The following is a 13,100-nucleotide window of genomic DNA, read 5'->3' on the forward strand; positions in this document are numbered from 1 at the left end:
TCAAGGGATCAGGGATTACAGTTACTTGGATAGACTAGCTGAGATTGATCTCGTTAGAGCACAGAAGACTAAGCAGATTTGATAGAAATGTTTAGAATCATGAACGATTTAGGTAGAGTCGATAACAAGGCAGCACAGATTTAAGGTGATTGGCAAAAGAACCAGAGGTGATAGGAGGAAAATCATTTTTTACATGAGTGGTTAGGATTTGGAATGCACTGCCTGATAGGGTGGATACAGATATAATAGTAGCCTTCAAAAGGGAATTGGATAAATACTTGGGAAAAAAAATTGCAGGGATATGGGGAAAAGAGCGGGGGAGTCGGACGAATTGGCTTGCTATTCGAAAGAGCCGGTGCCGACTCGATGGGCCAAAAGGACTCCTTCTGTGCTGTACTACCTGTATTCTATGGTTCTATGATCTGCGCTATAATGACATGCACCATAGATGCGGCATTACCACGGCGCAAGGTTTTAGGAAGTTCCAAGCCATTAATATTTTTAAACTCACCGTGTGAGGGCAAGGATAATACAATTTAATTCTTTAACCTAATCTTTAAAACCAGATATTAAGTTTCACATACTTGGACAGTTCCTTCATTTCTTCTTCATGAATCTCCCTCCTGTCATTTAATTCTTTAGGCAGGTATCGAATAATCAGTTCTTGTGTCAATAATGTCTTACTGAAAGCCCTCGTTACCAAATACTGCAGCAAATGAAAAGCAAAGTAAAGTTACAGTACAATAGTCATTCTAATTGAATGGATAAACATGTAATGCTTATGTTTTTTTAAACTTAACCCTGAAAGCATCTTTGAAAACATTCAATATCTTAAATGCCATTTTGTGCTTTGCATGATCATGGAATACTCTGGACAGAGATATTATTTTTGTCTTTAATAAATCAGAATGGTGGTAACTCAGGAGGCAGCCATTCGGCCCGTCGAGCCTATGCCGACTCTCTGCAAGAGCACTTCAGCTAGACCCACTCCCCCGCCCTTTCCCCCAATTTCACCCCCCCCCCCCACAGGTATTTATCCAATTTCTTTTTGAAAGCCACGACTAACTGCCTCCACCACCCTTTCAGACAGTACATTCCAGATCCTAACCACTTGCTGCGTAAATAAGTTTTTCTTCATGTCGCCTTTGGTTCTTTTGCCATCCATTTGAATCGTGTGTTCTCTGGTTCTTGTTCCTTCTGCCAATGGGAACAGTTTCTCTCTATCTACTCTGTCTAGACCCCTCATGATTTTGAACACCCCTATGAAATTTACTCTCAACTGTCTCTACTCTAAGGAGAACAACCCCAGCTTCTCTAGTCCATCTATGTAACTGAAGTCTCACATCCCGGGAATCATTCTTGTAAATATTTTCTGAAATCTCTCCAAGGCCTTCACATCCTTCCTAAAGTGCGGTGCACAGAATTGGACACAATAATCCAGTTGAGGCCAATCCAGTGTTTTATAAAAGGTTCATCATAACTTCCTTGCTTTTGTACTCTATACCTTTATTCATGAATCCCAGGATCTCGTATGCTATCTTAACCGCTTTCTCAACCTGCCCTGCAACCTTCAACGATTTGTGCACATATATCCCCAGGTCTCTCTGTTCATACACCCACTTTAGGATTATACCCGTTAGTTTATATTGCCTCTCCTCATTCTTCCTACATTAAATTACATTTGCCACGTGTTCACCCATTCCTGGGGGTAATGTACTGACGTGGATAGAGAACTGGTTGGCAGACAGGAAACGAGAGTCGGAATAAACGGGTCCTTTTCAGAATGGCAAGGAGTGACTAGTGGGGTGCTGCAAGGCTCAGTGCTGGGACCCCAGCTATTTACAATATACATTAATGAGTTGGATGAAGGAATTGAGTAATCGCTCCAAGTTTGCAGATGACACTAAGCTGGGTGGCAGTGTGAGCTGTGAGGAGGACGCTAAGAGGCTGCAGGATGACTTGGACAGGTTAGGCGAGTGGGAAAACGCATGGCAGATGCAGTATAATGTGGATAAATGTGAGGTTATCCACTTTGGTGGCAAAAACACAAAAGCAGATTATGTGAATGGCGGCAGATTAGGAAGGAGGGGGGGGGGGGGGGTGCAACGAGACCTGGGTGTCATGGTACATTAGTCATTGAAAGTTGGTATGCAGGTACAGCAGGCGGTGAAGACAGCAAATGGTATGTTGGCCTTCATAGCTAGGGGATTTGAGTATAGGAGCAGGGAGGTCTTAGTGCAGTTGTACAGGGCCTTCAGTTTTGGTCTCCTAATCTGAGGAAGGACGTTCTTGCTATTGAGGGAGTGCAGCGAAGGTTCACCAGACTGATTCCCAGGATGGCAGGACTGACATATGAGGAGAGACTGGATCGGCTGGGCCTGTATTCACTGGAGCTTAGAAGGATGAGAGGGGATCTCAGAAACATATAAAATTCTGACGGAACTGGACAGATTAGATGCAGGAATAATATTCCCGATGTTGGGGAAGTCCAGAACCAGGGGACATAGTCTAAGGATAAGGGGTAAGCCATTTAGGACTGAGATGAGGAGAAACTTCTTCAGAGTTGTTAACCTGTGGAATTCCCGACCGCAGAGAGTTGTTGATGCCAGTTCATTGGATATATTCAAGAGGGAGTTAGATATGGCCCTTACGGCTAAAGGGATCAAGGGGTATGGAGAGAAAGCAGTAAAGGGGTACTGAGGTGAATGATCAGCCATGATCTTATTGAATGGTGGTGCAGGCTCAAAGGGCCTACTCCTGCACTTATTTTCTATGTTTCTATCAGCCTGTCTATGTCTTCGTGAAGTCTATTACTATCCTCCTCATTGTTGACTATACCTTAAAAGTTTTGTGTCATCTGCAAATTTTGAAATTGTGCCCTGTAACTCCAAGTTCAAGTCATCAATGTGTATCAAGAAAAGCAGTGGTCCTAGTACCAACCCCTGGGGAACACCAATGTGTACTTTCCTCCAATCCATAAAACAACTGTTCACCACTACTCTGTTTCCTGTCACTTAGCTAATTTCGTATCCATGCTGCCACTGTCCCTTTTATTCTTTGGCTTCAGCTTTGTTGGTAAGCATATTATGTGACACTTTATCAAACACCTTTTGGAAGTCCACATATACATCAACCGCATTGCCCTCATCAACCCTCTGTTACCTCATCAAAAAACTCAATCAAGTTAGTTGAACATGATTTGTCTTTAAACAAATTCATGCCGGCTTTACTTAATTAATCCACACTTGTCCAAGTGACTTAATTTTGTCCCAGATTATCGATCCAAAAGCTTCCCCACTACCGAGGTTAAACTGACTGGCCTGTAGTTGCTGGGTTTATCCTTACACCCTTTTTTGAACAAGAGTATAACATTTGCAATTCTCCAGTCCTCTGGTACCTGCCCCATATCCAAGCAAGATTGGAGCACCTCTGATTTCCTCCTTAACCTCCCTCAGCATCCTAGGATGCATCCCATCCGCTCCTGATGACTTATTAACTTTTAAGTTCAGACATCCATTCTCGTACCTCCTTTATCAATTTTCATTTCATCCAGTAATTGCACTACCTCCTCTATCACTATGACTTTGGCAGCATCATCTTCCTTGGTGAAGACAGATGCAAAGTGCTCTCTAGTACCTCAGCCATGCCCTCTGCCTCCATGCATAGATCTCCTTTTTGCTCCCTAATCGGCCCCACGCCTCCTCTTATTATTTATATGCCTATAGAAGACCTTTAAATGCCCTTTTATGTTAGCTGCCAATCTATTCTCATACTTTCGCTTTGTCGTCCTTATTTTCTTTTTCACTTCCCCCCTGAACTTCCTATATTCAGCCTGGTTTTCACTTGTATTTTTAACCCGACATCTGCCATATGTGCCCTTTTTCTGCTTCATCTTACTCTCTATTTCTTTCGCCATCAAGAGAGCGCTGGCGTTAGTTGCACTACCTTTCCCCTTTTTGGGAATTTACCTCACCTGTACATGAACCATCTTTAAAAGGCAGCTAATTGATTGATGGCACTTTGCCCATCACTTTAGGTATCATTAATGAAGACTGTTGATTTTTCATACCTCCTTGCTGCTGTTAATTGTGTGTGTGTGTGTGTGTGTGAGAGAGAGAGGGGTGGGGGGGGGGGGGGTTAAGAAAAGGATATCTTTATTGAATGTAACTACCAGTTTTAGTGTGGAAAGAAAATATACATTTTTAAAAAAAGAAAAAAAAAATGCAAGATAAAGTGCCTAGAAAAACTAAAGATTGGCCAGCCTTGCGCCCGTTTTGTCGGCGCTATTTCGCCGTTTATGACGGAAAAGGATGGTCAGGAAAATTGGCCAAAGTCTTGCACCGGCGGTTTTGAAATACCACTGAAAAGCGGACCGCTTTCATGCAAGATGAAAAAGTTATTGCTTTAAATTGGCCTAACCCGTATCCTGGGTGGAAAAAAAACACCTGAGGAAAGCCTGTGTTGTAGCCCCAGAAACAACGGTTAAGTATGAAGACCTGCAAAAAAGGTACAGTAAAGTTTTTATTTTATAATTCTTTTCAGTGATTCGCTGAATAAGTGTCTTGAAGTTTTTGCAATTTTTGTGTTCTCTTCCTGCCCCGCCTGTCTTTTTAGCGGTAATCAGCCTCGGACTAAAGTTGGCAAGGATTGCGGTTTCCACCGCAAATCCTCGTGCAACCCCGATTTTTACTGTCGGGCGCATTTTTGCTGCCAATTTTAGGCCTTTAAAAAAGTGTGATTAGCGGTATTTTTGGTGAAAAATGCCGAAAAAGTACCACTCACCAAAAGACCAATTTCTAGCCCAAAGAATATTAACAGCCAAGTTAATTATTACAAGGATTGGCATTTTAAGAGCTGAAGCCAATAGCCTCAAAAACAATTCCTTCTATTCCCCTATCCCCAAAATACTTGCCATGTACACTTTTCTTTTCAAGTTACATGGACCACTTCAGGCTTCCAGAAATCTGATGCCCTTTCAAGGCAGTGATGGTCAGAGACTAAGTTAACCAAAACTGACCACTTCGGAATCACAATTTGCCTTTGCTCCCACCATCACTCCTACTTGAGATCTGTCTAAAACCAGCAACATCTCAAGTGATCACATGCAAATGTGGGACTCAAATTCTGTTGGGTCTGTGGAGATCCCTAGATTTGAGAAAATGCAGGAAAAATATGAGAACACTGCACATCTTCCATTAATGATATGCTTATTGGTGTAAAAGTAACTTCAGTTGTCACCATTAATGAACAGATTAATTATTGCAAATGAGTACATTTTAAGAACTGAGGCCAACAGATTAATTAATTTTTGTTTTTCAACCCCAACATGTCTACCAAAGACACTTCTCTTGGAAATCTATTCCAAAAGTCCTTGCAATAATTAACTTGCCTGTAAGCAGCATCTTACTTCCACTATATGCGAGAATTTATAGTGTGGTTAAAAATACCAAACAATTTTTTTCACTCCATTTATAAAAATTAGTGGAACTACAACTAGTACTATACAATTTTATTTTAAAAACACACCAAGCATTGCACTAACCTCCGTTACATTTTCTTTACAGAGTGGGCAGCTAGAATTATGATCCAAGCAGCGTTCCAGACACTTCAAACAGAAGGTGTGCCCACAAGAAGTGGTAACAGGTTCATAGAACAACCTGTGGAAGAAAAACTGCAATTTTATGCAGGTGTAAAATGTTCCATTACTTTAGAGCTCAAGTTACAAATAAATTACAGATAATAAAGCTACATCATATTCTGTAATTTATTTGGACTGGCACATGTGATCTAATGCTACTATGGCCATTCATGCTGCGAGGAAACCATAACCGTTCAGACTGAGTGTGCATTGCTGTCTGCAACCTTTTTGCACTCTACGTGGAGATAAATTCTCACTTCTTAAATGGAAGAACGTCTGCTTCTCTTCTTCAGGATTCAAGATTGTGAAACGAAAAGGTGGATAATGAAGTAGCTGCAAGCAATGGCGTATCCAGTCATAGTTGGGGGGTGCCAAGGTCCTAGCATTATATTCCATTCTATTATTTAATGATCTGGAAGACTACATTAATTACACAGTAATTAAATTTGCCAATGACACCAAATTGTGTAGCAGAATCAAGAACTTTGAGGTCAACAGATTACAAATGGAAATACAAAAAGCAAAGTACTGCAGATACTGGAATCTGAAATAAAAAGAGAATGCTGGAAATCTCAGCGGGTCAGGCGGCACCTGTGGAGAGAAAAACAGTTAACGTTTTGGGTCGATGACCCTTCGTCAGAACTGCCGAATGTTTGAAAAGAACACATTCTTAAGTACTGAAAGGGGAGTGGAAGAAAAAATAAAAGGGTGGAAGACAGGAGAGATTAGCGAGACAAAGGGAATTATGAGCCAAATTGAAATGGTAATGACAGAAGTTAGAAAAAGGTTAATCTGGATAGGGTGTGAATGGCGTAGTAATGACCAGATTACAAATGGGGTTTGATATATTGGGGAAGTGGGCCCAAAATTGGCAAATGGTCTTTAATATAAGACAACTGTGCATTTAAGGGCATGAAATACAACACGAGTGGGTGTAGGTTATAAGTAACAAAGGGAGTAAGAGGAGGATCCTGGGCTGCATTGCTCTAGACTCTTCGTCACAAAGTAGGATAACAATAGAGTTAAGATCTCATTTGGATCTCAGGCAGGATATTGAGAGTCTGGAAAAGGTGCAGAGAAGGCAACATTGATGATCCTTGGTCTGACAGCATCAATATACGAAAATTAGACTTGATGTTTAGAGTTTGTACTCACTTGATACAAGCAGACCTAATCCAGACATTTAAGATTGTTAAAAGATATGGACAGCATAAAAGTAAATTGAGGTGACGGACAGATAGAACAAGGGCCATTCGAATAGAGGAAGCGGGCAATAAGGTTGGATCTCTAGCAGTTTTAGTTTACAGACAGGATGTTGGCTGTGAACAGGATTCCAAAAAAACATAGTAAAGACTGATTCTTAATAGTTGTTCAAGAAAACAGACAGGTTACTGAAAAAAAAAGTGATCACAGTAAAGTATTATTTGGGTAAACTATTCTGGGTAATTAATGTTTTGTAACCTCCCGGTGCTTGCTTGATTGCCCATAAGGGATCAGAGGGGAATTATTGACAGAAGAGCCTTGAATTAGCTACAGGTCTAGCTTTCTGCCTCTACCAGAAGGTTGGGGAAAGCATTGATAAATGGAGATTAAAATCAGCCAAAGATGAGCGCAAGCGCATATACACAATGGACTTTTCCCCTCCTTGATACTGAACTTGTAAGTAGCGCAAAACGAGCAAAGGCTGCAAATACATAACATTTCCCAAACCAAAATAATGCATGTACGAAGTAACGAGGAGATTTATGAGTAAGTAACTTACACCCATTTATATGCTATAACCGAATTTCCTTAATCTTTTACTCAATTCAGTAAACCTCCACTGCTAATTATCGTAGCTCGACCCCCATGCAAAAGTGAAGCTTACGCAAATCTCCTGAGTTTACGCCAGCTCTGAACAGTCTGTAAATTTACACTCGTCATATTTCTAGTGTTTATGGTGATTTTTTTTTTTTTAAGATTTTTTTTAAAAATTCTCTTCACTGGAGACATCAAAATACATCTAGAAATGCATGATGATATCAGAACAAGTGCAAAACTTCCATAATTACATTTTCTGTGTGCATAAATTATGGTTAGATTTCTTCAAATGTAATTTTCATTCCTAAAGGACCAAGGAATATGGTGTCAGTTGAGCGCTGTCCTCACACCACGAATGTTTATTCTGATTTCCTGTTGTTTTACGGCAGTATTTACGCTAATGAGATTCACATGCAATCTCTCCGTGACTCTCCGATGGGAAGGTTCACATAAATGATGGTGTAACTTGCCAGTTTGAGTCTATAAATGGAAAAAGGCAGGTTGTGTTTGGTACAGACCAGTCATCACAACTGACAATTCTAATGAGTCTACACAAAACATTAACCTGCCTTTCTTCTCTTTACAAATACTGAGATTGCTTTTGCATTTTCAGACTGTTATTTCAAAATTACAACTCCAGTTACTTTAAGTGTCTTATTGAATTGGAACAAACATTCAGCCCAAGAACAATGCTGCTCCTTGCTTAGTTTGACTGCCAACTGAAGGTTGAATTGGTTGAATGTGCCACAGCAGATCTCTTCTGGCTGAATATTTCAATATGCCAAATCTCCAGCAAGCAGCTCTTTTTTCAGGAACTAATTTACATTAGATCATTGCTCTCTCTCCTCACTCACTGAAGTATTGGTCCCGTTTAACTTTCTAACATTTTGTGGGCTCAAAATTGGCCCACCCACCGGAGATGCTTTTCTGCGTGGAAAAGTGCTCCGGAAAAAAAAAAATCGGTCCCCGCTTTGGACGTTGTCCAGCCTCTCCCGGGTCTTTGCGTAGCGTGGCCAGTCGGGTTGGGGGCGGAGCCAGCGTCCCACGCTGAACACAGTGCCGGGACGTCTGCACATGCTCTTAGGATTGTGCGTGCATGCGCAGAAGCTCCTGCCCCCAACACCTCAGTGTGTGTGCTGCAGCGTGGGACCCGATCATCATCATCATCATCCCGGCTGCTGGTGCATCCCGCCCCTATCCCAGACCAAGTGGCCTACCGCACAGGCCAGCCCGCTGCCTTCCCGGGCTGAAGATGAAGGTAGGGTAGGACTTACTTCAATTTTTTAATTTGGATATTTTGAAAAAATTATGTAAATATGTTTTGTCTCATGAATAGTGGTGACCATTTGTCAAGCTTATTTACCTGGTGCTATTGTGAAAGAAGAACATAAGTGAGAGAGGAACACAGAATATCTTATTTATTGAAGTAGACTATATTTAGATAATATGGGCTCAATTTTGGTCCAGTATAATCATTGCAAATAAATTGTTGTTTAAATTAGTTGAGATTAGGGCAATTTAACAACAATCTTTTACTTCTTTTATTTTTGTAGTTTAAGCTTCCAAGAATGCTTCTGTTGTATAGTAAATTAACTTTGCAAAGTTTGTCATACGATGTCCTGTATAGCTGTTTGATCCTATTCACATTCTTCAGTCAAGTCATTAAGTTCTGCTGGCCTCCGACTTACCTACCTGCGCTGATTTCTTAACTCTCAAGGGTTTTCACAAGTGGCCACAAATGCTGGCCTAAGTTAGTTTGGAGCAACTATTAGCTGGTCAAAGTGGCCTAAATGACTGCTAACACCCACTTTTGAAAAAAAACTACAAAAATCCTAACTAACTCACTTACACTAGCGCAAATTGAATGTGCAAAATGTGGATTTTTAAGATGCTCCAGAAAAATCAAGTTGCTCCAAAAAAAAAACAGAGCAACCCCTGGCCAATTTTGAGCCCACTAAAGTAGCCTTTAAACTCATGGATTTTTAAAATTAATGCTCTATTGCTAATTTTTAAATATACTCTCTACTCCTAGCTCTTTAGAAGTCTTCTTGAAAAAGCCACTTAATGGATTTATGGCTATTTTGGTCATAAATAGAAACTTTTCTAATGCTGAGTCACAAAGGTCCACAGTCTGTAAAATTGAGGAATGATTAGAATTCATAATTTGATTTTCAAATTTTATACAGTGGACACAGATCATTTCTGATCAATTTATTGTGTATAGACATTTAGAAAATATAATAAATACCTCATACAAAGAGAGCATTCAAAATCAAATGGATCCACAAGTTCATTGGGAATCTCTCTTGATGCTTTAAAATTGTCAAATGTCAACGGTACAAATTCATCTAGTTTAGGAGGAAAAAAAAAGGTAATTTTTTTTAACTACTAAATACACAACAAAAATTTGTTGCTTCCTTCTAGTGGTTTCACTTTTAACAAGACTATATTTTGACCAGTTCAAGAGTTACAAAATGTTACTTCATTTCACCTTGGGCAATTGAAAGATGAGATGATCAATAAATATTTTTAACATCTTGGATCTGTATGCACTTCATGTCCGCTCCACTTGAATTCTGGTCATGTTTATAATTTGTGTCAATTATAAATTTCAACATTCACAATCATAGAAAACATTCATGTAAATTTTACTGGCGACTGCACGGCGCTATAACCGGTAGAGTGGCGAGTGCAGCAATAGGGAGGGCACAAGTCCATTTATTCACTAACCCAACACTCTCTGCTCGTTAGACAATTGTCAAGCAATTTAATTGTGTTCATTACTGTACTAATTATACAGCTATTAATAAGAGCCCAGAGTTATTTAACACTAATTTTTACTAGTGTTCAATTAACTTATTGATCAGACTATTTATTTACTACTTAATGCATGCCCTTTTCATCAAACAATTGGTGAGCAATTTAAGTTGTGCTCATTAATTTACTAATTGTATGACTATTAGTCCTTAATTTTGTAATCTCAGATATATTTTAATAATGTGACAAGTTCTCTGTTCATATTCAATCAGTTGAATCATTCACATCTAACAGTTCACCCATATAATAAAACACTTTTTTTGCCAATTAATTAGAGGGTAAAATTTAAGAGGAAAGAGACATCAATTAGGATTTTGCAAAGTGATAGCGCAAACAATAAATTAAACACATTCTGGAATATGCTCAGGATTAAGCACATTCGGAATCACTCTGGTTGATGGACTGCAGTCTAATCCAAGCTTTCATCTTGACTACACATCTTGTGTGAAAGGCCAGGTGATGTTGGATCTGTTGGATGTTGTGGATCTGTGGAATTCGCTGCCTCAGAGCTGTGGAAGCTGGGACATTGAATAAATGTCAGTAATAGACAGTTTCTTAAACAAAAAGGGAATAAAGGGTTATGGAGAGCAGGCTTGGAAGTGAACCTGAGGCCATGATCGGATCAGCCATGATCGTATTAAATGGCAGAGCAGGCTCAAGGGGCTATATGGCCTACTCCTGCTCCTCTTTCTTATGTTCTTATGTTAACATCTTTCATGCTTGTGATTGACATGTTTCAGCACCAGCAGCTTATAATCAAGTTTCAGCAGAAGCAAGTGGGCCCTGCAAAATGTTTTCTTTCAGGTACTTGTACAACTCCCTTTTGAAAGCAGTGATCGAGTTGCCTCCACCACCCTTTCAGGCAGTGCATTCCAGATCCTAGCCACTCGCTGTGTAAAAAAGTTTTTTCTTACGTCACCTTTGGTCCTTTTGCCAATCTCCTTAAATCTTGACCCTTCTGCCAATGGGAACAATTTCTCTCAATCTGTCTAGATCCCTCATGATTTTGAGCACCTCTATCAAATCTCCTCTCAACCTTCTCTGCTCCAAGGAAAACAACCCCTGCGTCTCCAGTCTAGCCATGCAAGTGAAGTAACTCATCCCTGGAGTCATTCTCATAAATCTTTTCTGCACCCTCTCCAAGGCCTTCACATCCTTCCTAAAGTGTGGTGCCCAGAATTGGACACAATACTCCTGTTGAGGCCGAACCAGTGTATAATACAGGTTCATCATAATTTCCACTTTTGGAAAGCGTGGAAATTCTATACCTTTATTCATGAAGCCCAGGAACAAGTGAGCTTTTTTTTAAAATCGCTTTCTCAACCTGCCCTGCCACCTTTAATGATTTGTGCACATATACCCATAGGTATCTTTGTTCATGCACCCGCTAGTTTATATTTCCTCTCCGCATTCTACCAAAATGTTTTTCACACTTTTCTGCGTTAAATTTCATCTGCCACATGTCCGCCCATTCCACCAGCCTGTCAATTGTCCTCTTGACGTCTATTGCTATCCTCCTCACTGTTGCCTATGCTTCCAAGTTTTGTGTCATCTGCAAATTTTGAAATTGTGCCCTGTACACCCACATCCAAGTCATTAATATATCTCTAGAAAATAAGTGGTCCTATTACCGACACCTGGGAAACACCACCTCCAGTCCAAAAAACAACCATTCACCATTACTCTCTTGTTTCCCGTCACTTAGCCAATTTCTTATCCATTCTGACATGGTCTCTTTTATTCCATGGGCTTCAACTTTGCTAGCAAGCCTATTATGTGGCACTTTGTCAAACACCTTTTGGAAATCCATGTACACGTCATTGCCCGCATCAATCCTCTTTTACCTCATCAAAATACTTGATCCAAGTTGGTTAAACATTATTTGCCTATACTTAATTAATCCACACTTGTTCAAGTGACTTTTGTCCCCGATTTATTGTTTCTAAAAGCTTCCCCACTACAGAGGATGAACTGGGAACTGGGAACTATAGTTGCTGGGTTTATCCTTGCACCCTTTTTTTGAACATTTTCAATTCGCCAGTCTTCGGCACCACCCCCATATCTAAGATTATGGACGGTACCTCTGAGATTTCTTCCTCCACTTCCCTCAGCGTCCTAGGATGCATCCCATCCGGTCCTGGTGACTTATCTACTTTAAGTACAGCCAGCATTTAGTACCTCGTCTTTATCAATTCTTATCCCATCCAGTATCTCCTCTACCGCCTCTTTCACTATGTCTATGGCAGCATCTTCCTTGGTGAAGACAGATGCAAAGTACTCATTTAGTACCTCAGCTATACCCTCTGCCTCCATGCGTAGCTCTCCTTTTTGGTCCCTAATCAGCCCCCCAACCCTCGTCTTACTATCCATTTACTATTTATATGCCTATTAGAAGACTTTAGAATTACCTTTTATGTTAGCTGCCATTCTATTCTCTTGCCTTCTCTTTGCCCCTCTTATTTTCTTTTTCACTTCTCCTTTGACCTTTCTATATATAACCTGATTCTCATGTATTTGCAACCTGACATCTGTCATGCGCACTTTTTTTCTGCTTCATCTTGTCGTCTATCTCTTTCGTCATCCAGGGAGTTCTGACTTTTGTTGCCCTACTTTTCCCCTTGGTGGGAATATACCTCAACTGTACCCAAACTATTTCCTCAGCCCACGGTTCCACTACAGTTCTGCCTGCCAATCTTTGATTCTAATATACCCAGGCCAGATCCAATCTCATCCCACTGAAATTTGCCTTCCTCCAATTATATACTTTTACTCCCTGTCCTTTTCCATAGCTAATCTAAATCTTATGATACTATAATCACTGTTCCTTAAAAATGTTTACCCCATG

At 40.3% G+C, this 13,100-nt stretch overlaps 1 protein-coding gene across 3 annotated transcripts in view; it reads right to left on the bottom strand.

Annotated features, from left to right (window-relative positions):
• lonrf2 (LON peptidase N-terminal domain and ring finger 2) overlaps positions 1-13,100 on the bottom strand; it is a 95,184-nt gene that overhangs the window by 68,958 nt on the left and 13,126 nt on the right. For 2 of the 3 annotated variants that reach the window (XM_070874454.1, XM_070874456.1), the window contains exons 6-8: positions 9,687-9,786; positions 5,543-5,657; positions 585-706 (exon numbers count right to left, since the gene is read on the bottom strand). In XM_070874454.1, coding sequence (XP_070730555.1) covers positions 585-706; positions 5,543-5,657; positions 9,687-9,786 — 337 coding nt within the window. The remainder of the gene's footprint in view (positions 1-584; positions 707-5,542; positions 5,658-9,686; positions 9,787-13,100) is intronic. The other variant, XM_070874455.1, reaches the window with a different exon arrangement.

This window comes from Pristiophorus japonicus, unplaced genomic scaffold, assembly GCF_044704955.1.
Source record: "Pristiophorus japonicus isolate sPriJap1 unplaced genomic scaffold, sPriJap1.hap1 HAP1_SCAFFOLD_830, whole genome shotgun sequence".
NCBI classification, from domain to species: Eukaryota; Metazoa; Chordata; class Chondrichthyes; family Pristiophoridae; genus Pristiophorus; species Pristiophorus japonicus.